The following is a 27,541-nucleotide window of genomic DNA, read 5'->3' as shown; positions in this document are numbered from 1 at the left end:
TACATTCCTTACCAGCACGTAGAGAGCTTATATTTAACCTATTTTTATTTTATTTTTTTCCTCTTCTTCCACATTTTAGCCACCATTTTTCAAAACTTAAACTCATTCCACGGAGAAAGAAATCTAATAGTACTACAACACGAAGAGATTTCAAGCTTAAATAACTTTTCTTATTTTATTGTCATTCTTCCTCCTTGAAATGTTTTGAAAAAAAATGAAATATATTTTTATAAAAGAAAATCTAGGAAATTCTTTTAATAGAGAACTCTTTGTTTAGATTTGAAGAATTTAGTTTTATTTGAAGTTATAAGTAAGACGAATTAGTTTTTGCAAAGAAATTGTGCTTTTGTAAAATAATTCTTTCTAATAGTTAAATTATATGAAAATATATTGGAGAAAGACAATCTGGATTGGGGAGAGGTTGGGGGGTGGGAGGTGGCAGAGAAGATGATTTGAGTGTGGGAGGGGTAGGTGTTGTGGATTGTGGAGAAGACAATCTGGTGGGGGAGGGGTTGAGGATCAGGGGTAGGGGTGGTGGAGAAGACAACAAGACGGGCTTGTAAGTGGTTAATTTTTTTTAAAATTATTTGGATAAAAATTGCCACTTGTCATTAAGTCATTGGCCTTTGAGCAACTTTCACATATAGTAAACACAAAATTCATATTTGTATGCTATAGCAAAGTTTGCATAATTGCGTTCCATAACAAACATAAATATGTATATTTCGCTATACATATACAAAAGAAAGCAATTGTATAATCTGCTTTGGTATACATATACAAAAAGATCAATTGTATAAAGTGAGAGAGGCGAGTGAGCGAGCGAGATCTGGGAGAGTGGCGAGCGAGATCTGGAAGAGGGGAGAGAGGGGAACGAAAATATATGTATATATACAATTTTCACGTATTTTATACATTTGTGTTTTTGTATAAAGTGAGAGAGGCGAGATCTGGGAGAGGGGAGAGAGGAGAACGAAAATATATGTATATATACAATTTTCTCTCGCTTTATACAAACACAAACGCATTTTATACAATTTGCGTTTTTTGTATAAAATGAGAGAGGCGAGTGAGAGAGCGAGATCTGGGAGAGGGGAACGAAAATATATGTATATATACAGTTTTCTCGCGCTTTATACAAACACAAACGCACTTTATACACTTGCGTTTGTATAAAAAAACGAGAGAGGCGAGGGAGAGAACGAGAGTGGCGAGCGAGATTCACCAGGAGAGAGGTGAAATAGCAACAGTTTGCTATGAGGTACAATTAAATCAAACTATATTTATAACATTTAATTTGAATTAATAGTTTGCTATTATATACAATTTTCCCTTTTTTTAACTCAAAATTCATTATTTAAAAATTATTTTCAATATATATGCCATATGTCTTTGTTTAATTCGTCATTTTGACATATAATCGGCGAGTGTGTTACACACGTCTTACATAATTGATTGATTATAAAAAATGTGTCAAATTGACACACCAAAATATGACATGAGGTGTCTAAAATGAACTAAGCCTAATTGAAGTATCTAAGTGAAAATTAATGTCAACTTTAGGAGGTCACCAATGAATTAAACTTAATTAATATTATCATAGCTAATATCATCATAACTTGAATTCAAATCAAATCACTCCGTCGCTAGAATGAAAATACTGGTAATTTTTACTTTTCGAAATAGAGAAGTAGTAGGTGGGTTTCTTACACGTGATCAACAATAGTCGAACGTTACCTACCCCGTAATTAATTAAACAAATCGCGAAATTACTTATTTACCCCTAAGCACGTTTACTACGCTTTCAATCCCGCTCAGCTACTACTTCATACATAATCCGAAGAGAATAAATGATGATCCAGTAAAAGGTGATAGAGCCATAGCCATACTACTAGTAGCCAAGTATTCCCAATTTCCCATTACGGTACTGCAGCAAAAAGTTTTTTGCTGGTAGATCAGTCGAAGATCTGCAATGGAGTCTTCACTACTGACATCACCGGCGGCAATTTCTCGTTTGGCAGCATCCAGAACTATCAATTGCAATTGCAGTCCTTTAATTTCTCAGTTCCACCGCCATTTTTCTACTAGGTCAACTCAGTTTGTACTGATGAGTCAACTCGCTCGGTTCCATCTTCGAGCTGTATGTAACGGTGAGGTTCGAGGTCTGAACCGGTTCGGGTCGGTTTCTCTGTCGAGAAGTTTGGCAGCGGCGAATTTACGCCCGGTTCGGAAGGACTTGCGGAGTGTTTCTGGTTCCGCAGCTTCTTTTGCAGCTAGTGGTGGAGGAAATGATAACCCCGGAGGTAATGGCGGCGGTGGCGGTGGCAACGGAGATGGTGCGACGGACGGTGGTAAGGAAAATCCTAGTGTTGTTGCTGAAACGGGTGAAGATATATCTGCTTTGTCCTCTGATGTCATTATCCTAGATGTTACCGTAAGTTACTCAGTTTTATTTCTCCACTTGCTCTATGGATAATGCAATATCTGTAGTTTCGGACCTTTGAATATTCCACAAATTTGTGTGCACATTTTTAGGGAATGACATGCGGTGGCTGTGCATCGAGCGTGAAGAGAATTTTAGAAAGTCAAGTAAGTATTCAATGGTACTTCCAACTCATGTTCTTCTCTTCAATTAAGCATCTCATGTTTATGCTGATTGCCAAAATATACAGCAGTAGACTCATTACAAGGTTTCTATTAGGAACTGAAGGCGAAGCTATTTCTCTTCTTATGTTGAACTTTTGATTCTGTAAATCATAAGAAAATTGTTAACTGTATCAACATGATTATTAACTCTCAGTCGCGAAGGGGAAAGCTAAAATATACCGTAATCTTACTTGGCCTGGATTGTTTAATGTTTCCAACAGTGGATGTATCCACATCAGTAGACTCAAACTCTCTCTATATATTGTTTAAATAAAATTCCTACACACACATTCTTACAAATCAAATCCGTATGCATTTTAACAAAGGAGTGGTGGGTATTGTGGTTAGAAGTCTGAATAGGCCTCTGATTCGGATCACATTGAAACATTCCTAGACAGTTGGATTCTTTAGTCGAAGACACGATTAGCTATCATAAGCCCAGAATATATTCTCTTCATGTGGAGATTCACTAGTAGTTTAGAGTGGAAAAGAAACTACCCTGAGAACTGTACAATTCTCTATGATTTTTTGGCTGTGCATAAATTACATAATTTACAGAATTGGGTTTATTTATATATTTAACTAGCCTTTTCTTCTATTACTTGTATTCCTAGTGCACATGCTTTTTGTCTCTTTTATTTGTTAGTATTTTTTCACATGACATTATGAAGTTCTGTATCAACAGCCACAAGTTTCTTCTGCTACTGTAAATCTTACGACGGAGACAGCAATAGTGTGGCCAGTATCTGACGCAAAGGTTGTACCAAATTGGCAAAAGCAGTTAGGGGAGGCTCTTGCAAAGCATTTGAGTACCTGTGGGTTCAAATCTAACGTTCGAGGTTAGCATTTGCTTCCAATAGTACTATTATTTTACACTATTGTATCATAGCAATTAACATATTGATTTTGTTGAAAATCTCCAAATGTTGAATATGCTTGCACTACTAGCAGTGAACTATAGGTGTACAATGTCGGACAGGGTGCTATAGTAAAGAAATAGATGGTTCATAGAAGATTCAGGAATTTTTACATCTTCAACAGTTGTGTGCTTGTTGAAGATTTTTCAAGACCAGTTGCAAATTCGCAACGTCTGTTTGGTGCTTAGTCTTTCTACCATCTCAAGGTTCCCCAGATTTGTTAGTTTTAATTAGGTCACCAGACGGTTGATACAAAAACTTAACTTGATCCCCTGGCCTTATTTTTGAAGAGCAATTTAAGAGCAGCCAGACATTGTTTCCCTGTTTATTATTAGTTTGAGGTGAGTCATAGTTTCACACTATTGATTAAAAGGAAGGGAATACCCACTTGTGGGATCCCACTGGGTATCTTGTTGTTGATTAAAAGGAAGGGAATAAGCTATGAACTAAAAATACAACTGAAACCCATCCTCTGTCCTTCCTCTTCCTTTTTCTTCTGGGGTTGAATGATATTGCTTTTTGTCTTAAGAGTAGGAATTTAAATAATAGTATACTTATTTTGGTCCGTTAGCACCTCTTAAATTTCAAGCAGATCAGAGAGTGCAATACACTTGGGGTTTTTGTTACTTATGTGAAGCTTGGTGGGTAATTGACAGGTGAGGGAGCCATTGAAGGGGAATTTCCATCATGAAATGCAAAAGCTTTCTTGAAATGAGCAACCATTGTCCTTCATGGTATGTCCCTATTATATTGACTAAAACCCTTCTCAGCAGCACCTCTTAGTCACTTCTCCCAGTATTTGATGAAATTAGAACATAGTAGGTCCAAATAATGATTTTGATTTTGACAACAAGGTCCTTTTCATCTTTAGGTGAGAGTTTCAGCAGCAAGAATTGGTGGATATGTTGAAGGGAGGAATTTCTACGAGGAGGCTCATGCATTTTGAATTATTGTACCAAGACAAGTTTATAAATGTTATTAGTTAAAAGGACCTATATTTCCATAAAAGTTTACTGTAGTAGTTCAGGCCGGTGAAGACATTAACTTTAAGGATGTGCCTGTTGTGTCCTTCCTTGTATCTTTCCCATTTACTATGAAAAGGGGATCTTTTAGATTCTGCAATCTGATATTATGGTGAAATTTGCAACTGTTGTGAAATTTCTGTTGTGGCAAGATTATTTAACTTGTTAGCGGGAAAACTTTGGTGAACTTTAAAATTTTACTGTGATGATGTAATGTGTTTTCTTCTCTAGTCGTTAGACATTACTTAATTTGGTCAACCTTTCCAGTCTCCCTTCTAATTATATCTTTTTCCTGGACACGGAACTCTGCCTTCAGTTTGGGTTGTATTGCTATGAGATGGCAAATCATGTAAAACAAAGAATCTGCACAAAATAGCAGATTCATAAATCCACATCAATTTTTTTCAGAAGGCTAGCCGGTTACTTCATTACTTTAGTCACATCTTGCATATGCTTAAGCTCTAAGCAAAAAGTCAGAACTTGCAGAGTCCATGTAAAAACTTGCTGCTAGCTTTCTACTCATGTTTCTTTGCATCTGGGGCGCATTCCATTCCTGCCATAGTTTCAGATTCTTCATCAAATACAACTGCTTGTATCTAAGGTTCATCAATTGATAGCAAATGGCTCAATCAATTCACTAGCCACATCATTAACTAAGAAACTAATTTCAGTTTTCATCAGAAAGTATCTGAACCAAAACTCCTTCTCAAAAGAGTATCTGAACCAAAAGACAAAAGTGATACATATAATCATTTCAAAACTAGGCTGAACCTTTAATCTCATAAACTATAACTGTGGAAGCATCTTAATCTTTTGACATTGATTATTTCCACACTTCCACTCCATTTAGTATATCGTACGTGTATTGTTTAACTTATTAAGTGATCCTCTATTCATGTTGCCAATCACTTATTAAGTCTATTCATGTGTAGGTTCTTTGCCTTTAAAGGTTAACTGCTTGTATATGGAAGTTATCCCATATTAATAAAATTATTTACCTTGTAAAGAAAACATATGATGTCTAATGTTTTATTAGTTAACTTTAGCTGCTGTGGAAAAACAACCCATTAGGTTAAAGGCACTTCCTCAATTAGACTTGATCCACATAGCAGGAAGGAAGGCAGAATGATTAAAAGAAACTTTGAGGCGATTCTTGCGACCGAAGTAGATTGTATTAGGTAATTGTTGGAACATAAGTTTGTGGTGAAAAGGATAAGTTTTAGACAACTCATGATGATCAAAATAGAGGGAAGTAGGTTAAGTGGGTGCACTTCTGAATATTTTCCTGGATTTACTTTTCAGTGCCCAGTCATTAACTTCATTTCAAAATCTTTTCGACTCGGAAGTATAATCTTGGAGAAATAACCTTCACTTGTGTCCCCTTGCCTCCTGCCTAATCAAATTCAAGGTGCGTGAAATGATTATTGAAATGGTTTGCATGTGTAAAGGAATAGTGATGCAGTTGTGACATGATTGCTGATAAACACTTCGTGAATGAATTGATTTGTGCAACACCATTGGTTGTGGTTGTGTAGACTCAATCTGACTACACTTGTTCGGTTGAGTTAGGAAAAAATTCTTGTTTTGATGCTTTTGGTTGAGTTTCCCAGTTGTTCCAACACTTCGTTTATGTCCTAGAACAACTAGAAGTGATTTGATAATTTTTTGTTGTTATCCCCTAAAGTATCATAAATTCCAGGGAATAACATCAGCATTGATATCTTTCTTCTTTATCTGATTGCATATCACCTTCTTGTTTGAAGTGTTTCCATTTGTATCAGCGTGACATGGGTCTAATTTAATGCAGATTCCAGAAGGGAAAACTACTTTGAAATATTTGAGAAGAAGATGAATGCAAAGCGTATTCAGTTGAAAGAAAGTGGTACATGCCTTACTTAGGAGCTCCCCCTCCATCCGTTTTCTAAGATCTCACATGCATGGGACTTTGTTGATCAGCATGTAGCTACATGCCATTAATAACCTAAATTTTTAACAGGTCATGCGCTTGCCGTCTCGTGGGCTTTATGTGGAGTGTGCCTTGTCGGGCATCTCTCTCATTTCCTTGGAGCTAAGGCTTCATGGATCCATGCAATTCATTCCACGGGTTTCCATATGACTCTATCTCTGTTTACGTTGCTTGTACCTGGTCGACAACTTATTATTGATGGTCTGAAAAGCCTAATTAAAGGATCACCAAACATGAATACATTAGTTGGTCTTGGGGCCTTGTCATCATTTGCTGTGAGCTCAATGGCAGCCTTAATACCAAAGCTGGTAACTCTATTTACCAATATCTTGTACTTTGTTCTGGTGAATAAATGCTTCATCTATAGACTTGAGGCATACACATCATGTGATCAGGTTCTGCCGGGATTGCCTGCTTGGGCAAAATACTTGAGTATTAGAATATCTTCATTCATTCAGAAGCCCTTTGACTGTTAAACATAACGAATTTACCAATATTTTAAATAGAAGCTTATAAAGTTAAACAAACCCCTAAAACTTAAATCTGAACCTAAAGCCACCAACATGCCCCCAATATGTTCATGCAAAGGAAGTGGTATATAAGATTTACTAGCATGCTTCAGTAACAGATGCATTGCTTTGGAGTTGGACTGTTTTTTCCTTGAGCTGAGGGTCTATCAGAAAAAGTCTCTTTACCTCCAAGGTAGTAAGGCCTGCCTACACTTGACCCTCCCAGACCCCAATATTTGGGATTACACTAGGAATATTGTTGTTGCTTCAGTTACAGATGCATTGTGCTCTCTTGTATTGTTCTGTACTGGCTTCATGTTTGCTTCACCTACTGAATTTTATGTCTATAATGTACCTATGTAATATCAAATAGGATAATTTCTAGATGGTTAATAACATCATTGCTAAGACAAAGCTGAATATTACTGTTAAATTAGGTCTTAGGCTTAACTCACACCCCAAAAGCTAGCTCAAAGGGAGGAGGATTGCCCAAGCCTTATAAGGAGTCCACCCATCTCATTAACCACCGATGTGGGACTTTTGTCATTCTTTAACACCCCACCTCACGCCCAGTGCTTAGCATCTGGTGCGTGGGCAATTTTAATTTTGGGGACCCCAACATATGGTGAGACGGGCCCTGCTCTGATACCATGTTAAATTAGGTCTTAGGCCTAACTCACACCCCAAAAGCTAGCTCAAAGGGAGGAGGATTGCCCAAGCCTTATAAGGAGTCCACCCATCTCATTAACCACCGTTGTGGGACTTTTGTCATTCTTCAACAGTTACCAGAATTTAAGTGGAAGCATAGTTGACAGTAAAACGAGGAGGCTCTGACTGACCTTATTTAAAGTGCCTTGAGGCTTTTGGTGTTACTATGTTTTATCGTTTGTTGAGGCTCCGCCGTCTGTTTATTTAGAAAAGATGGGGTAATCCATAAAAATAGGTATTAATCAATAAGCTTTAGAAGCAAGCATCCTCTATTAAGTGCCTACTCCATATAAAAAGAAAGTGCATCCATCTTTACAATTAAGAATCCCTTGTGTTCTTCAGTTGGAGCTTTAGAAGCTTTTCTCTTTGTCCATAAACATAGTAATGACTTTGCTGTATTACAGTAATACGTACCATTTTTTTAAACAAGAACTCTTCTGTAGTACAGTATTGCATTGCTTCCCAATCGTTCAGAGAGATCATTGTCAGCTTTGATCAGTAATGCCTGCAGCTAGCATTCATCTAATGACCTTTCCTGTAGGGTTGGAAAACATTCTTCGAGGAACCTGTTATGTTGATTGCTTTTGTCTTGCTGGGACGAAACCTTGAGCAGAGAGCTAAAATTAAAGCCACAAGCGACATGACAGGCCTTCTCAATGTCTTGCCATCTAAAGCAAGACTTGTAGTCAGTGGAGATTCAGGGGAATCGAGCTCCACTGTTGAAGTTCCTTCTAACAGTCTGTCAGTCGGAGATCAGATCATTGTTTTACCTGGGGTAAGTAAGCTGCACTTTGTCTTCACATTGCATTTGCCTTATTCGGTTTACCTGAATCTATTTCCTGTGGAGCTGGGACAGTTCTTACTTGAATCGGCTGTATTGTCAATCTCTCTCTTCTGTTATCTACAAGTGTAAAATAAATGCACAACATTTGATCTGTAGAAATGTTATGATCAGAAAAAGCAACTAATAGTAGTTGAATTTACTGTTTATTGAAATCCAGGACCGTGTTCCAGCTGATGGAATTGTCAGAGCCGGTAGAAGCACAGTTGATGAATCAAGTTTTACTGGGGAGCCGTTACCTGTCACTAAATTACCTGGGGTAGTCAACCTATCTTCTCATATCACCTCCTGCTTTCCTTTGTTAAACATTTGCTTTATGGTTGGACAGATATCCAGTTTAAAGTTCCATCTGATTTCTCTTCTTCAATTAGAATAATATCATGATAGGTTATTTTTATGAATTAGGCCGAAGTTGCAGCAGGAAGTATAAACCTTAATGGAACACTTACTGTTGAAGTGCGACGACCAGGTGGTGAAACTGCTATTGGGGACATTGTTAGATTAGTAGAGGAAGCACAGAGTAGAGAAGCTCCCGTGCAGCGGTTGGCTGACAAGGTTTCCATTTTAAATATGTTTCCTCCTTAAGTGTACAATATTTGGCAGTTGGAGGCTTACGTGGTTCACCCAAATGACTGTCTAATATTGTTTGCAAAAGGAATTTGATTTGTATGCTTGTCTTGAAGACAGCTTACTTGCTTCTATTTACTAGGTTGCTGGGCATTTTACCTATGGGGTAATGACACTTTCTGCTGCCACATTTATGTTCTGGAACCTTTTTGGTGCTCGCATTCTGCCTCCTTCCCTTTATCATGGAAGTGTTGTTTCACTAGCGTTGCAGCTCTCATGTACTGTGCTGGTACGTTAGTATATAAACCCGTATGTACTGAATTGATTTTCTATAATCACCCTAAGGTCCCACAAGATAATTTCTTGAATCTGCTTGAGTAATCCTTTTGTAAAATCTTTTTAACTCTCCGCTACTGCTCTTTCCGTAGTGTTTTTAATTTCATGCTCTTTTTGCATTATGTGGCAAGGCATGCTTTTATTTCCATGGTTATATTTTTCTCTCTCTGCTTTGAGTAATTGGCTTCTGGTTGTGGTTGCAGGTTATTGCCTGTCCATGTGCACTTGGTCTTGCCACTCCTACTGCAGTGATGGTAAAGAAATATAGATATCCTATTGTACTGTCATGTTAAATCAAGACATGGTCCTGACACTTGATGCACTACTAATAATCTAGACATTTTTGTGTAAAGGTTGGAACCTCACTTGGTGCCACTAAAGGCTTGCTTTTGCGTGGTGGAAGTGTCCTAGAAAGATTCTCAACAGTGAATACAATTGTGTTTGATAAGACTGGGACACTGACTATTGGTAGACCAATTGTGACCAAAGTTGTGTCTCAAGGTCAAGGCCATCAAGAAGATGCAGATGCAAGGTTGAGTGCATTCTTTTAGTGTATTTATACTACCTCACTCCTGGCTGTATTAGGCGTTCCAAAATGCAAACCACTTTCTTAAAAAGGATATTTTGATCTTCTTCAATAAAAAGGGAAGTATTGATACATTCTATTTGACGTAAAAAATATATGAAACCCATTTTAACTTGTTAAACACAAATTTGTTTGATGACTCTTTAAATACAATTTTTTCTTCCTGTTCATAAGAAGTAAGGTCAGTGTGTTTTCTAACATATACTTAATGATTCACATTTTAATTCTTTCACTTCGTGCAAACTTAGACTATCGTATTAGGATGAAAGGAGTAACTTATCAGTTTCCATAATTCCATCCTTGCATTCTTTATCCAGTAGATTCAACTATACTCTGATTAAAGCACTTCCTATCAAGTCAAGTTACCAGCTTCCAAAAAAAAATAGTACTTCCTGTCAAGGCACGTTAAAAAACTTAATAGACAACAATATCAGGAAAGAATAAATAGTGCTTGAAATATGGAAAGACCAAATAATGGAAGTCCTTGAATTTATTAGTCAGGAAGACTTCTGTGAGTTTTGCTTGCATTGCAGAGGTCAATCACATCTATATTGCATGTCCACTTTTGGGCTATAACAAATAAGGAAACTGATTTTTGTTATAGCATTTTCTTTTAATAATACGTTATTATCATAAAATAAAAACTTATTAATGAATTGACTTTGTTTGAAGAATACACTATCTACTGGGTTAATTCCCAAGTCTCTTACCTTCTCTATGACTTCATAATATACGGACACCCACAAGAAAGTATCCAGTGTTTGTATTTCCTATTTGTTTTCTCTTAAGAAATTGAGCTTGGGTCTTAATCCAACCTCAAAAACTAGTTCATGAGGTGAGGATTGCCCAAAACTATATAAGGAGACAACACTCCATTCCCCCAACTATTCTTCAAACCAATGAGGTTTTAACACCTTTCCGTACAGTTAGATATCTATGCATGGACGACAGAACATGGCCCAATATTGGGTAACCAAAAATTAGGATGGGTTTGATTGTGATACCATGTTAAGAAAATAGACCTTGTGTCTAACTCAACCAAAAGTTAGCTCATGAGGTGAGCTGCCAAGAGTAAGTAAGGAGACAACAACCCATTCCCTCAACCAATGTGGGACAGTAAACTTTTGTTTCCCATATACTTGTTGTATACTGTTTGAATGATGGATATGCTATAAATAGGAAAACCATGAATGATTCTGCATGATGGAATAAGATCAACCAGTTAGCACTTGACCACCTTTATATTTCATCACCAAGTCATCTCTTGTTCTAGTTGTTCACTTCTTTTTCTCTGTCTCCTTTTCTAAATTATGCTAGTCATCTTCTTTTTGCTGCTCCCATCTGTTGCTTTGTGCGTTTCGGTGTTAGACGTTAGTTGTCAATCTTTGGATTTTGTTTCTTTGATAACAGAATTTTGGACTGTGGAAAATGTTTAAAATTAAGTGAAATTCAGATACCTAGTAAAAGGAAAGGTGTCAATGGTAATTTTTCATTGAAGATAATGAGCGAAGTTTTGGTACAGACAAGATTCGACTTCACCTTGTCAGTGGTCAGAAGTTGATATTCTGAAGTTAGCTGCTGGAGTTGAATCAAATACCAATCATCCAATTGGAAAAGCAATTGTAGAGGCTGCTCAGAAAGCAAAATCTCCAAAATTGAAGGTACTTCTCATGTTCAGTGCTCCTTTTTCAGTGTTTACCTATTTCTTTATAGGAACGGTATCCAAATTTAGCACATGAACTTTGTCTTCAAGATTTTTAGCCGTTTGAATTGCATGATATATTAACAGTATTTGTCCATGTTATCTTTCTCTTACGCATGCATGAGTGTGCTCACACATCGGCAAAGCAATGATAATTTGGCTTTAAGACTGTATTGTCATCTGTACTATGCATCAAACTTGTCCAGTTATCCAAATTGTGATTTTAGAATTCAGTGGAAAGGATGTAAGAGGTCCGCCAGTGCTGCAGAGAGGGAAATGGAGCAATATGGCATACCAGTTTCTGAAAATTTATGATTATGCATAATTCTTTTCATCGTTACTCCAATTGTAATGTGAAATTTTAGTAACATGAGGAGTGTGATGGGCCCAATTTTTATTTATCAAAGCCAGGTGACTTGAAATCTGTAATGTTCAGTAACTTAATCATGCAAATTGGAAGTTATTAGTTAGGCAGAAAATTGATGTGTTGTTCATGGAATTCCAAAGCTGCTGAAGGGACAAATATGTTACTACCATTAAGGAATAGTAACTGTTGAAAAAATTGAGTTGTCCTAAGCATATACCAATAAGTAGTGAAGCGACATTTGGCACATTGGACAGATTAGTTAGTTACTTGAAATAATGAGTGTACAGGAGCTCCCTCGTTAGAATATTCAAATGGAATTGAATATGCCTTTTTCTTTCATTAACAAGGTTTCAGTTTGCCGCTTGACACATCTTCTTTGAATCTGTTGAATTGTGTGAACATCATTTAAGCTTTAAGTTGTTAGAAATAAAAAGTTCTATTTATTTGTTTAGTTTGCAACAACCAGCTCATGTGCAGGCATGGTTTCTTTTCTTCGACTATGGCACCATTTTGTTTGTGGATGGCAGTGAGACTCGGAACTGCTATCATGCAATTTTGCATACTTGCATTGCATGTACCATCTCACTAAAGTTTAAGCTATCTGCAGTAAAATCCGACATGATTAATTTCTGTGTTGCTTGGCTATCTGACTAAATCTAGCGTTATAGTTGGGCTTAGATATTTGTTGTGTCCACTGTCAATATATAGTTAGTGTGAACACTTTCCATATTTCTTAATGTGTACATGCAGGTTTTGGATGGAACATTCATGGAGGAGCCTGGATCTGGTGCTGTAGGGTATATTGATAATAAAAGGATTTCTGTTGGCACACTAGAGTGGGTCAAAAGGTAGTTTCTTCTTTCTGCTTTTAGTCCACTATCTTTTTCTGTTGGACAATGTTAATATCCCTCTTACATACAGTCATGTTTTGATACTACTACAAATTCTTCAGGCATGGAGTTCTTGAGAATCCGTTCCAAGAATCTGATGACTTTAAGAACCAATCAGTAGTATATGTGGGAGTTGATGGCGTCCTTGCTGGTCTAATTTATGTTGAGGACCAAATCAGAGAAGACGCAAGGCATGTTGTTGAATCTTTGACAAAACAAGGGATTAGCACTTATTTACTGTCTGGTGACAAAAAGAATGCTGCCGAGTACGTTGCATCTGTTGTTGGCATCCCTAAGGAAAATGTAAGCAGTTTCACCTCTTATAAGACCAGAACCTCCAAATTTGTTATGGGCTGTTCTTTGTACCTAAATGTATGTTACAAGCTGTAAAGTGGACCTAATGTTTCCACAGGATATAGCGAGATATAGGAAGTGTTGTCTGCTCTAAAGAGAACAACATAGATCGTAAAAGCAAATTAGCTAAAACTGATAGGAGGAATCTTTTATGAGCTTTATAATAAAAGACCTTGATCTCTGGCATCATTACTCACAGACTGTGTAAGTTGAGTCATTCATGACCTTTCTATTAAGATAAGAAAGAACTGTACAAGTCCGTACCTGTCAGTTCTCAAGTTGGTTCTTAAAAGGGTGTACAGCTTATTACGTGGCCATAGTACACCAATTTTTAGACTACACTGAGATGTGAAAGGGTTAGCTCATTTAGATTGGTTTCACTATAGTTTTGGTACATAATGCAGACTCTTTATGGAGAATTGTTTAATAGAAATCAGGGCTAAGCTATTAGTACATGATAGCTAATAGAAATTAGCGTTTGTTTCCTTTTATTCAACAGTTGATAATGCCTAACTAAATAGAAATGTGTTGAATGACTTGAATCAAATTTTCCTGTTCCCTTCCCTTTTAAAAATGCTCATGCGAGATGGATAATCCAGCTACAGTAGAGAGAGCCATATAGTTGTGAAACTAGGTGTTCTGCGAAGGATAAGATATGCAACTATCACTATGCATAGAAGATCTCCTGTTTTCAGTATGTTCAAACAGATGAAAATGTCAACAAGGTAGATGGTTGAATGCAGGTATATTATGGAGTCAAACCAGATGAAAAGAATAAATTTGTAAGCAGACTACAAAAGGATCAGAAAGTTGTAGCTATGGTGGGTGATGGAATAAATGACGCTGCAGCCTTGGCGTCAGCACATGTAGGAATAGCTATTGGTGGTGGAGTTGGAGCTGCAAGTGATGTGTCTTCTATTGTACTGATGCACGATCGGTTATCTCAGGTTTTCCTTCTCTCCTATTTGCAACTTTCGCAGCTTTCATGTTCTTTCTTTTCTAGAACTAGAGTAACCTGGCTTCAATTTCTGCATGTATGGTAAGATTGGCAAACATGGTCTCTTGTTCTGGTCTTAAGGTTTTAGCTTTCAGAACACATGCTGATAATATTGTAACTCTAAGATTTGCAGACACTTGAATCAGATCAACAGATAGAAATAGTTATTAGATTGTATATGTTTACTAAAGTTTGTTTGGAACAGATAAGCACTTTCTCTAAAAGAGCCTTTTGAGTCCTGATTCCCTGACATAGCATTTGGGAGTGAAAACTCCCATGCTTATATGTTAAATTTCTGTGCCTCTTGAATAAGTTGGTCTGGGAACTCTCTTACTCTCAAGATTGGGTGGCAGTGGTCTTAGTAGAATCAAATGTGGAGACTTTACATGAAAGTGGATTCTAGGTGAATGAACTGATTACCAGGATCTAAAACATTTAGTACTTAAGTATGTTTATTACCTAGTTGGCTAGGGATAATTTCAGGAGAAGTAGAGGTAAACATAGGAAGAAAAAGTATTGGGGACAGCTTATCGAAGACATGACCTTGGACAAGAGGTTGTGGATGACACGGTATACGGTAGAAGGTTTGTAAACAGTGGAGCGTTGTCTTGCCTACCCTTCCATACCAGTAGTTGTAGTATTTCCCCTGTAGTTTCTTGTCCTTTGAATTATGTTACCTTCTACAGTCTCTTTGTACTTTAATTATCGCACTATTTTGTCGCAATTACTATTTCTTTTTTTTTCCTTTGTTTTTTTCAGGATGCTTTCTATAGTATTTCACCAGGATTTCTTCACCTTCCATTATTTTATTTTATTTCGATTTGCATTGATACGTTTTTCCTTGAGCCGAGAGTCTATCGGAAACAACCTCTCTTCCTCCCAAGGTAGGGGTAAGGTGCTACAAACCCCACCGATAGTCTTAAAAAGAAATTGTCTACTGACAGAAAATATTGGGCAGTGGCTTCTTTAGAGTTTCTCTTTTAGTTCTTGCTCTGTCATCATGTTGTTAGGGTATACTAAGGCTTGAAATCAGGTGAGGACTTTTGGATCAATGGATGCTAGTATTTCTTCATGATGTCTTATCTTGCATGTTGTAATATACTTTGTAACAAAATCACCTTTCTGCAGTTGCTCGATGCTCTGGAGCTAAGCAGGCTAACAATGAAAACTGTAAAACAAAATCTTTGGTGGGCCTTCGGATACAACATCGTAAGTTTTTTGGTATCAGCTCTCCATGAGAACAGGACAAGTTTCTTTGTGCATTGCCATCTTAAACAAGTAAACTGGTTAAGTTAAAGAGATGGTACTAACTTGCTACAAGCAAATCACTGATTAAAGATTTAAATGACCATGCTTGAGGCTTTTTTCAAATTTGTGGGAGGGTTAGACTCTTGCTTCCCTTTTCTGCCATAACAAGTCATTCCTTTTGGACGCCTACCAATCTCTGTTAGTTTGCCTGGAATCACTGATGGGAATGCTATTCATTCTCTCTTTTTCCTAGTCTGCACAACCCCCCTCGCAAAAGAAAAAAAATCAAGCGGTGCATTTTCCTTTTGTTTTCTTTCAAGACCTGAGTAGTCTGTCACATATCGAATGATCTAAACCTACATATTATATGTAACGCATGTGATACAATAATAATCTTGCTGCTGATTAGTTGTGCTCATACAGAAGCTACATGTGTGAAATTGCATAGTATTTAATTTGGAGAATGTGTGGACCCATGCAAAGTTCCCCATGATCTTTGCAAGTAAAGAGAAGAGAGGGAAACAAGATTACTGGTCTGTTTCTCATGAACACACAGATGCGTGTGGGCACATACTAGAAAAACCATAACAAACATACAAATTTTATGTTGATTCTCTCAAAATTCTTTTCTCTGGGAGACCACCGCCAATCACTAGTGTCTTTTCCGATGCTGTGAGCTATTAATTCAATTTCTTCTTCATATGTCCTTCCTCTTAATCTTTGCTCTAACAGGTTGGAATTCCGGTAGCTGCTGGAGTCTTGCTGCCATCTACTGGAACCATGCTTACTCCGTCAATAGCAGGAGCTCTCATGGGCTTAAGCTCTATTGGCGTGATGACAAATTCATTGTTACTGAGACTCAAGTTTAAATCAAGGCAGAAGGAAATACATGGACAATCAGTAATAGTTGATATCCCTTCAGATTCTCATAGCTTGAATCAAGAAAAGTTGAAACATCCAGATAGTGAATCCTCACAAGCCTAGTCAGTGATTGATTCCAACACTTAGTTGGTTCTCCGCTTGGGATACCAATCAGTTGTAGGGAGTGTAATCTTGTTATTGCCGCAGTTTGGACGAACAGGGATGGGGGACTCTGCTTCAGCTCAAGCTTATCAGCCATCAAATTCTAATGGATCCCGCTACCTGCAGTTTTACATGGTTGGGTGATGCGGATTTATGGTCATCACAGACTACGTACAGAAACTGTACACTGAATCAATCTGTTTAGGGAATCACAAACAATTTGGTTAAGCATTAAATGTGTAATGGTTGGATCGTGCCAAGAGAAGGCCACTTATTCTTTTACCGAATCTGAGATCTACAACAGGTCAAAGAAGGTACAAGATAGCAATAACGATTCACAAAATAGAAGATAACAAACAACATTTATCAATCAGTATAAAACCAAGGAATTTTTGAGCGTTTGGACATGAATCAATCAACTGTGACCAATCATAAATTAGTTGGAGTCCGGTAAAGTTGAGTCTATCCTACTCCGATGCATCTCATTCCTGTGTTTTGCAAAAGTAAATTTGGTCTAGCCTCTCACTTAACTAACATACAAGTTTACATGGATTTCCATATCTTGAAAATCATTACAGCCCCACGCGCAACCCAACAAAGCAAGTTGGTGAATCCATTATACAACTACATCAGAAGCCAAATCTTCCAAGCTCTAAGACAGGGACATCCAAAATTCCACCCTGTGATATGCAAAACAGGCGTATGACAATTTCTGTGCATCCATCAAATGGTCAGGCAATGATTATGATGTACATCATGACGCCAAGTTGACAGAGGACCAAAAATTTTGCCAAAATACCTTTAAGTGGACCTATACAATAAAAAACTCACACCATATATTGCATGCCGACCTGCACTAAATTCGAATGTGGTACACTCAAATTGGCAGTTCCCCTCCTGCTATTCTTTCTCAAGAAAGCATAAAAATAATTTATGATAAGCTTCTTAATGAACCATGAATTCTTCCTTGCCCTAATATCTCCGTGACCAAGAAGATAGACCACACCAGATTCTTTGGCCTTGCGTATGAATGAGAGCTCCTTTTCAAGGGATTGCTCTGCCTCGGACACTAACGACTCAGAAGACGTTCCAGGTTTCAACTCTTCTGAAGTGCTTTCTTCCATAACTGCCTTTCCTGTGTCCCTAAAATCAGCTAAGAGAGGAATGCCAAGCGAATAAACACTTCCATTCGGAGCTACAAGGACCCTTGAGAAGGAGTACTCTTCTTCAGAGTCTGAACAATCGCCATCACTTTCAAGTGATCGCTCCTGAGCTTCTCTGCGTATGAACTTCTCAAGACTTTCAATGAGCAGTTGCTCAAAAGTGTGGTGATTTTCTTTACGAGCATCCTTGTACCCATATCTGTAGATCCAAAGTTTTGGACAGAGAAGTTAGTAGCCAAGTAACCTTAGATGCACATCAATTGCAGATGAGAAAGCAAATATTACGACAGAAAACTGTTATAAGCATCCAAAGCATAGGAGGTACAAAGATAAGGTGGTTCTTCAGCCATAGTTTGTTTGAAGAGAAGAATTAACCATCACGCACATAGTTACTACCCTAAAGATTAGGAAAGTTTCAGCTTCTCAAAGGTAACCATCTGCCATACATACTCCTTTAACCATCTGTCATGCAGCAGTTTTAATAAAGTTGGACTCAATATTTGTGCAAGAGTTTATACTTATTCTAGCTATCTTTAGTCACGTCAGTTGGTCTATGTAGTGAAGGTACTAGCAAAACAGGGAAATTTAGTTTACCTGGCAATACAACGGAATATGTGGTAGCTTCTGGGGCAGACTCGCCGGAACAGGAACCTTTCATTTTGTGGTACAACTGGAACAGGAACATACTTTATACAAACAAAAATGATCATGGAATGCACAGCAGGTAGAGTGGTGAGAAAATGTCCAAATATGGCAGGTATTCCCTTTGCTAGTTCATTGTAAAGCAAGCCAATTCCAGGAGCTCTTACAGTTCCAAGGTTGGGGCCTAATTCGCGCAACAAATCCATAGACATCTTTTGCTTGACTTCAGTTTCATACTTCAGCTTGCTTCCATAATTCCAGATGTACATAATCAGGAACAAGACAACAGCAAAAACAAGTATAATCCAACTTCCATCTCCCACACTCCATAAAACAGACGAGAAGAATGTTAACTCCAATCCCAAGAAGATAATGATAAAACTTAGCACAATTAAGATGTTGATCTGCCATATCAGAAGCATAACAATCGTAACCAATATTGTTGTCATCATCATCACTCCAAGCTCTGCTATGGCTGTCAAACAGGATATGCATCAGAAATCAACAAGGCGATCTATAAATCATTTGATGAACACTTGGAAGCACCTTAAGTTTTTCATCATCAAAGACGCAACTCAGAATTGAAATACAAAATTTACGAGAAAGTTTTCTCCTACATACCATAGTTAACAAGAAAAACTCTTCAAACAGAAGTAGGTAAAGTTTCTTTGTGAACAAATGAATGTACTACATACTTCAAACAGACTCTGCCGCAAAAGAATATGTGGTGATGTGGGAGAATTAGGGTTACAGTGACAACAAACCAGCATTTTTGTCAACCAGTTTACAAGTGTTCCCTGTCATCTTCAAATTTTGGAATTGATAAGAAAGTTGAAAGATAAAATTAAAATATTGAAAAATAGTAAAACACTGCAGGTTTTCACGAATGAGTTTGAAAACACACTGCATTCCGAGGGTTTTAATTCCGAAACACCAGACAAATCAATGTAACAAGTTAACAAGATGGAAAAAAGAAGAAAAAAATAGTGAGAATTTTATATAGGAGTAAGGCTTCATACACACTACCCTCCCCAGACCCACCACATGTGGGATTACACTGGGTATGTTGTTGTTGTTGTTGTGAGCATTTTATATAACAAAGATTGCGCAGTGCTTACATCCGAGACGAATTAGCAAGATGGTATATGGACAAGGTATTTCAGTTTTGTATCTACCTACTTTCAAACATTTATCAGAAAGCTCCAAGTGCAAATCAAGACTAACATTATGTAATAAGGAAACAGAGAGAACAATCAGCAAAGAAATTGTAAGTTCTAAAGAGAATAGGATTACCATAAGCATTTCCGATCTCGTATATACTTGAGATAGAGCAGACCAACACCAAAGACAATGCCAGAAGAAACCAGTTCATGACTGGGATATAAATCTGACCCATGAACTTCCGGGACGTATGAACAATCTTGAGGCGAGGGAAGCAGCCTAGAGCTGTGGATTGTTTAATGCAAGAAAAGGTCGCTGTGGTCATTGCCCTACTGGCAATCAAAGCAGCTATATTGGCAATCAAGAAGACAGGCCAGAAAGCTCCACCTGCATATAATTGCAGAATTTCACCCAACGAATACATTGTCAGTGTGCTATGTTGCTCAGACTCTTCGAAAACGTCATTGGGTGTGTGTTAGACCCTCAAAAGTAGTGCATTTTTGGAGGATCCGACACGGGTGCAGCAACATTTTTGGAGTCCGAGCAACTTAGTCTGTGTGTCCTTATATTCAGAGACCTATCTGTAATAATGAAAACTACACATGATCATGACACTTCTGTCTCCACAAAATTGTCACGTCTTCCATTGTTTTTCTCATAATTTTTCCACGGTTATCGATAAATAAACAAGATGTTTTCAGAGTGAGTGCTACAGGACTAGAGATTTACTTGGCACAGAAGAGAAGAAAGCTTGTGTTGTGTCGGCATGGTTCTCCATCAGGTAAGCAGCTTGACCAAGGTATCCCAATAGAAGGCACGGAAGCACAAGGAACATAAATGTAAGCTGCAAATTAGACAACATTCTATTATCAATAACTATATATGCCAAATTGAACAGCTTCAGTGACATAAAAGAGAGACGCAGGGTTATGTCCCAAAAATGCACGGATCTATAGTGTAATATTAACATATTATACACCCTTTCTACCAAAAATAAATAAATTCTGCTGCATACCTGAACTGATCTTACAGAAAAATAGCAAAGGTCTGCAAACATTGCCTCGGAACCTGTATTTCAGAATTGGTGATCAGCTGTATATCTAAAGAAAATGGATAAAACAAGAACAGGCTTGATGGCAAAATCACAAACACAACCTATCCTAAAAACTCAAAAAGAAGATACTAGGACACAAAAATTAATGGGCGAGGCAGTAAACGAACGTGAAGAGGCATTTTATTCATGTTTTTCTCACAAAGCAACACACTAATAAGAAGACCAGCTTAATTTTTACGACAGATTCTGTTGCATATAAAAGCTTGAGCGGGAGTTTTACCCTTTAAAATAGTTGAGAGGACAAACAGAAGTGCATATGGCTCTGGATGAGTCACTTACTTAAAAGGCTTCACGATCTACCAACTCAGTGGTTCTATTTTATAAAATCTGCATTATGCATGCAGGTTCGGACAAGAATGGAGAGAAATGACTTAGAGATGTTAACTTTCATACCCTACGACAGAAATGAGAATACAGCAATGGACACAAGCTTATTGAGATGATCCGAAAGATATTCAAGATGAAATTTGACCAAACACCACATTAGGAAGTGAAATGATAATGATAAATGTTCCACATATAGCATGACTTGCACAGGCAAAATCATTTGTTGGACTTCTAGTTCAAGCGAAATCTGCAAAAATGTACTCATCAGTTAAGTTGCTCGGACTCTCCAAAAAGGTTGCCGCACCCGTGTCGGATCCTTCAAAAATACACTTATTTTGGAGGATTTGGCACATACCCATCAATATTTTTGAAGAGTCCAAGCAACATTGCTCATAAGTGTCCAAGGGAACTACTTAAAAGGCATCCATATCCAAGGGACGCTTTTTTTCCCAAAACTAGCAACAAGTTCATGCTAAAACGCTATTATGAAGGGAAATCTCTGAGCTGGCAGACTTTTGGTGATTCAACATCAAGCAATATATGTGAGTTCCAAAACCTTTCTTCTTCAATAAAAGCCAATTTATTAAGTCGCTTTACCCTGCAAACACATGTCCCTTAGCCCCTCCTACACACACACACTCAATCTCATTTTTTGGGGGGTTACAGTGGCACTGTTTTTAAATTGAACTCCCTGAGAGGATAAGAGAGAAAATAAGTAATGGATGGATTAAAAATGATGTTTCTCAGCAATAAGTTTGCAGGTAAATATATATGAAGTGGCATGCAAACCATCTCATGCTGGGCCAATATGCAAGAAAATAACCAACATATGGAGAGCAAGCTCAACGGAGCTTGCATCAATCTTCTTGAATCAACTCAACTAAACCCCAAGGGAAGAAAAATACATAGAACAAGCCCTTTAGTTTTCTGCCAATCAAATTACATCAGCTATCAAAAAGAATCAGTTCACAGGTGTCTACCTGTTGCACACAAAAGACAGCCACCAAGAGAGTACCAGGCCTTTGTTGAGTTGCGCTTGAAATAATAGTATATGTGAACAGGATTAAATGCCCTCCAAACATGAGAATCATACTTAATGAGGTTGTAGACACCAATACCACCCAGGGAACAAAACCATATAAACAAAGCTGGACCAACTACAAGACCCACTTTACTTGTCCCATACTTCTGTACGCTGAAGAGAACTACAAGACATGCCACCGAGATCATCACTACTTGATCTGCAAAAGAAACAAAACCTAAGAAACTTGTAGCAAAAAGGGCTTAAAGGTGCACAATTATAAAAGAGTGGATGGAATTCATTTTCTCGTCTGATTCTAGAAAGTTAAATAACATTGCAGATTTAGTTTTAGCAGTTTTATAACATTATTGTCAGGTAGAGCCTTGGAGCATCAGTAAAGTAGGTTGTCTCCAGGTTTGAGCTACAGAATCAGCCATTGATAATCGATCCAGATCAAGTTAAGTCGTTTACATCACACCCTCATAGCATGCGGCCCATCCCCGGACACTGCGTAAACACAGGTGGATGCCTGGTGCACAGAGATGCCCTTTTTTAAATGTTTGCTGGCCCAGGTTCTCAGATCTTCAATTTTACCAGCTAGTCTAATAAATTAACAAGAATCCTCTTCCCACAACTAAATTCATTGAGCTATGTGACAATAATTTTGCAATTATAGTTATAAACTTCATCACACAAAAACATTAAAAATGGCCACCCAATAATAAAAGGCTAGTAAAAACACTACATCATCATATAATAAGGCGAACATTAATGTCATGATGGCGATATCGCATATCACACACTTAAGTCTTTCTAAAGCAATCTTACTTGTGACACAAAGCAACATGCAACATAATCATAAAATCCTTCAATGACTGAGCTAGGTGATGGAAATGAGGTTTACATCTCGTTGCACGTAGACTATCAGAGTATAGATCAAATTTGAAACATTTCTTGATTAGCTTGTGTCATCTTTGCAAAGATATCTTACCTTCTACATATAGTTCAATTTTCATAGACGTCTCTAAAGGGGTGGTATAATGGAAGTTATGAGCACATCATTTTTGTAGGACTGTTTCAGCTTGTGAAACTTTTAGATCAATAAAAATGGAAACGCCTTCTGTTTCATGAAGTGAACAATATTGTACAGATAATATTACCTTGCTTAACCCCAGGAAGTCCAACTTTTAAGCCACCAACAGCAGACATTACTGCATCCACAATAGTTTAAAACTAACATTAAGTACAAAAAAGAAATAAGGAAGATAAATTACACAGAAGAAAAAGATCCCAGAGGACCAACAAATTTTGTACAGATGTCCTAGGATACCTGACATAGCAGGTGTAACAACACCATCAGCAATCACCATTGAAGTGCCAACAAGAACTAACATCAGAAGAAGCTTTTTCAATGTCAATGAAGCTTCTAGTTTTTCTTTTATTTTTAAGGACCTCTCAAGTTCTGGAGATGGCACCTTCAGTCTAAAGCTTGATATGCGAGCATCTGATCGTAGTTGATTGGGGAGAAGATTAACCTTTGCATGCCTACAAAGCAATGAGTACAAAGCAAAGGTACCACCTGCAGTATTAACCAACTAATTGAATAAATCAGAAGACACAAAACATGAAGTGCAATGTGGTAAGTGTCGTGAAACAACTAAACAAGTTTAACTGTTAGCTTACCTTCACCGTCATCATTGGCCCAAACAACAATTAGGACATATTTAACCAAGGGAACGAGGATTAACGTATATAAAACCAGAGATAATGCACCAAGAACGTCTTCATTGCCATTGACTGGGGCCTTACTAAACATCACACTGAATGTATACAAGGGACTCGTTCCCACATCGCCAAAAACAACTCCAAGAGTCTGAAAGGCCAATAGGATTGCTCTACCCACTGAGACATCCTGCAAAATACACTCAAAATTTAGTTAATTCTGCATCTGTTGTTCAAAATCAAAACCTACTGAGTTTAGCCAAAACACAAGACAAAATAAAAACCATCATTCTCGGGAAAGGACCTTTGTTGAATGAAGTTGACAGAAAAAGCAGTGTTGTCAAAGGCTCATCTGAGGCATGCTTAAATCCCTAAACAACAACAACAACAACAACAACAACAACATACCCAGTGAAATCCCACTAAGTGGGGTCTGGGGGAGGGTAGAGTGTACGCAGACCTTGCCACTACCTCGTGGAGGTGTGGAGGTAGAGAGGCTGTTTCCGAAAGACCCTCAGCTCAAGTACATCAAATCCAAGTAAAAGGAGAGGAAAACAGTGTATAAAACATAACATCCAATAAGAAAGATAGTATATAATCAAACAAAGGAGACAATAACATCAATAAAATAATGTGAGAAGTGAAACGCAATAAACAACATAAGGCTATAGGTATCACAGACAAGAACTGCAAGTGCAAGGCTAGGACTACTACAAACGCGCTTAATAGGTAGGCGAGTGCTTTGCTTCCCTTAGTCAATGCTTTAGTTCAGGCACTGAGCCGCTAAGGCTTAAGTCTCATCAGTGATTGCCCAAAGGTTATGTATTGAAGAAGACAGCACTACACAATAGCTATTTCAATATTTCTTTGATGCAAATAATTGTTGTTTATGTTTATTCTTATTTTATTGTATTACATGTATTTTTTATTGTCCTCTTCAATTGCGCCTTTTTTTAATTAATGCCCACACTTTATTTGCTCTTTACGCTTAAAATTCCAGCAGAATTTAAAGCTCTTTACGGTTTTCACGGCTAATAATGCCGAGAAGAAGGAACCATTAAGCAAAGCCAAAAGCAAATAAAAGGTGAAGGTTCTCAAATTAAGTATATCCCTGATCAGTGGTTGACGTGGTCAAGAAACATAGGTGGTGTTTGCTTCAAAATTTTGAAGAAGAGTTTTTTTCCCCAAAAAAAAGATATTATTTGTAAAAAATATTTTTCAACCACAATACCAGGAAAGAAAGAACTTTCAGTTTTTAGGTGGCATTGCTTCAAATTTTTGAAGATGAATGTTTGCACAAAAAAAAAGAACAAGAAATTGGAAAAGAGTTAGTTTCAAACAAATGTTGAAAAAGAATAATGAGTTTTTTCCGGAAAAAATTGATATCTGTTATTTGTGCCTGACTTGGTATTGGCTCGAAAAGCAGCTCTTGCAAAAAATTATAAAAGAAAATTTCCCGAAGTTGCACCCAACATTTTGAAGCAAATGCCAACTTTAGAAGCTTATAATAACTATATCATTTTATAAATTTGTTTAATAACGGTGGTGTCTGGTCCAACTTTATGCACACCGAGATTGTTTCTCTGGATACTTGGTACCTTCGCCAGAACAAGTATAAGGTAACTCTATCCACCAAGGCATGGGCAGACAACATAAATTGGGATTTGAACTTGGTCTCCAAGATTTCACTCACTTCATTGACCGTTAGACCAAACCCTTCAGTGCATCATTCTAAAATATTTGTTATTAGAGCCAAACTAGGCCCATTGTGATTAACTGGTGTTAGCTTCTTATCTTGTATACAGTACTAGCTCGTAGATTCTTGACCCCATTTGTGCCTTGATTTGAGCCTAGTTTGCTGACAGCAACATTTTTCTTTTTATAAGATTTGCGGGCAGCAATATTGTCAGACCATTCACTGCAAGATGATGGCTTTCAGCCATTTCTTCTGCCTGAAATATTTAGTCCTCTGCACTCAGCTTCAAGTTTGCGGGATAGTCATTTCACGCCTTATTTTTCTACAGTAAAGCCATCAAATGACTTTTAGCCTAGTCTCACTCTAGATTGGAAATGTTGTCTCTAACAAGAAGGTACTGAAGTTCTTCTAATTGCTACAAAGTTATTTCAAGTCACTCATGCTAACTGGCAAAGAAGCTATATCAAGCAATGGCGGGAAGTGAACTTGAACAAAGGGCATTAGCTTAGTCAAAAAAAGTGGAACTTCCTGACAAACTAAAACAACACTAAGTGAAAGATTCCCGTGATTAACCGTCACAAAGCAGACAAGATTTTCATTTGATAACGTGAAATGTTTTGGCATTGGAGAGCTGTAAAGTGCATGACTAGAAGAGTGCAAAAATTTAGTGGAAGGGAGTGCAAAGTTTCAGTAGCTGAAGGAAATGTCAGCTTTGCAGATTTAACTGAGAACATTGTCATCAATAAATTGGAGGAAGAAGATAATTGCGTCTCTGATTACTAAGAAAAGAGCTAAGCATGCACCTAGATCCTTTCTGTATATTCAAGTCCTTCTAATCGTCTGTTTATCTACCTCTAGTACATCAGAAGAGCATCAACAGACTCCACATTTCAGTTCATTCTTTGATCTCACAGCAAATAAATTGAATAACAAGTTGATCGTGGAAGGAAAGAACAGCAGTACAAAGTAGCACCAGCTGCTGGCTATACTAACAACACAAGTAAAACCAACTTCAACTTTCCATTTTTTCACCATTATCAATTCGGAATGACATTGGCGGAAATAGAGTGAATGGATATACATAAATTTATAGCAGATCTCAAATAGTTTACTATTTAAGACATAATTATTGTTGTAATTGTTTGGAAATTAGTAGGACTACTACTAGCAATGCCAATTAAAGAAATTACCGAAAGTTCACTCACCTCAAAGTCGTTCTTTTGAACACCGGGAACTTCAAGAGCTTCGACATCAAACGAATCAATACGAGGACCAGTACGGATCAGTTTCTGCTCCACATTATCCTCATCATCAGACTCCAATTCCATGCCATTGCATGTTGTCGAATCATCATCTCCATCCACAGTATCTCGATCACCACTATCGATATCCAAATCATCCTCGCCCTGAAATACCCACCGTGACTCAATCGATTCCATAGACGTTAATCCGCCATTTTCCCTCTCTAAACCCTCGTCCGTCATCTCAAAACCACTGTCAGGCTTCGATTTCTTCAATCAACGCAAGTGAAAAGTTCCTCCGACGAGTATGTATATTCGTATATGTACGCATTTATTATGTAACATAAAGGCAATAGCGTAGAATTGCAGCAGTAGCTTGTAGAGTACGATGATTCGAAACCCTAGGAATTGAGAAGGGTTTGGGTGAGATTTTGAAATCCAAATATTTCTGCAGCTGTGAGTGAGTCTTTGGTATTTTGCTTTGAATGGATCGAGCCGTAATGGAATACGTGGGTGGCAAGTGGCAATATTTTACAACAGCCAACGTGACTACCGCGGATTTACTTTTAAACGGGCAAAAAAATAATCAAATTTGGGGAGATTTTGATGAGAGATACATTTTTCCGGATAAAAGGAATTTTTTGCGTTTTTTTTCTATTTATAAGTGTGACCAGTCATAGAAAATTGTTTCCACGTTAAATTTATAGTACTAACATTTGATAGTGTAATGAAATGATATGATAGGAAAGTTTCCTAAATACTCCCTCTCCTTCAA

The 27,541-nt window shown here is 37.5% G+C and overlaps 2 protein-coding genes across 2 annotated transcripts; one reads left to right on the top strand and one right to left on the bottom strand.

Annotated features, from left to right (window-relative positions):
• Positions 1-1,840: 1,840 nt before the first annotated feature.
• Positions 1,841-16,884, top strand: LOC125814997 (copper-transporting ATPase PAA1, chloroplastic). Its single transcript, XM_049494422.1, has 18 exons — positions 1,841-2,434; positions 2,536-2,589; positions 3,332-3,485; positions 6,393-6,467; positions 6,582-6,859; positions 8,310-8,543; positions 8,770-8,868; positions 9,015-9,164; positions 9,319-9,465; positions 9,716-9,766; positions 9,866-10,044; positions 11,621-11,759; positions 12,918-13,015; positions 13,120-13,360; positions 14,155-14,358; positions 15,537-15,617; positions 16,389-16,639; positions 16,725-16,884. Exons 1-18 carry the CDS (start codon positions 1,973-1,975, stop codon positions 16,882-16,884), a joined length of 3,057 nt encoding a protein of 1,018 aa, XP_049350379.1. The 5' UTR covers positions 1,841-1,972.
• A 337-nt stretch (positions 16,885-17,221) lies between these two features.
• LOC125815606 (potassium transporter 7-like) lies at positions 17,222-27,216 on the bottom strand. The gene is made up of 10 exons (XM_049495119.1): positions 26,731-27,216; positions 23,791-24,019; positions 23,438-23,686; positions 23,268-23,318; positions 22,067-22,327; positions 20,661-20,713; positions 20,375-20,489; positions 19,778-20,032; positions 18,437-18,959; positions 17,222-18,041 (listed from the first exon to the last, which is right to left on the bottom strand). The coding sequence occupies exons 1-10, from the start codon at positions 27,007-27,009 to the stop codon at positions 17,507-17,509; spliced, it is 2,550 nt and encodes an 849-aa protein (XP_049351076.1). The 5' UTR covers positions 27,010-27,216; the 3' UTR covers positions 17,222-17,506.
• Between the last annotated feature and the right edge of the window lie 325 nt (positions 27,217-27,541).

This window comes from Solanum verrucosum, unplaced genomic scaffold, assembly GCF_900185275.1.
Source record: "Solanum verrucosum unplaced genomic scaffold, falcon-dt-bn FXZP01000261.1, whole genome shotgun sequence".
NCBI classification, from domain to species: Eukaryota; Viridiplantae; Streptophyta; class Magnoliopsida; order Solanales; family Solanaceae; genus Solanum; species Solanum verrucosum.
This window is presented reverse-complemented; position numbering and strand designations above follow the sequence as displayed.

What these genes read in the sequence shown, in the direction of transcription:
- LOC125815606 (XM_049495119.1), bottom strand. Translation starts at nt 27,009, where the DNA reads ATGACGGACGAGGGTTTAGAGAGGGAAAATGGCGGATTAACGTCTATG. An exon ending in TTCAAAAGAACGACTTTGAG is followed by an intron (nt 24,020 to 26,730) that starts GTGAGTGAACTT and finishes TGTATTTTGCAG; the next exon opens with GATGTCTCAGTGGGTAGAGC. An exon ending in ATATTCCGTTGTATTGCCAG is followed by an intron (nt 18,042 to 18,436) that starts GTAAACTAAATT and finishes TTGGATCTACAG; the next exon opens with ATATGGGTACAAGGATGCTC.
- LOC125814997 (XM_049494422.1), top strand. Translation starts at nt 1,973, where the DNA reads ATGGAGTCTTCACTACTGACATCACCGGCGGCAATTTCTCGTTTGGCA. An exon ending in TCATTATCCTAGATGTTACC is followed by an intron (nt 2,435 to 2,535) that starts GTAAGTTACTCA and finishes GCACATTTTTAG; the next exon opens with GGAATGACATGCGGTGGCTG. An exon ending in TGCACGATCGGTTATCTCAG is followed by an intron (nt 14,359 to 15,536) that starts GTTTTCCTTCTC and finishes ACCTTTCTGCAG; the next exon opens with TTGCTCGATGCTCTGGAGCT.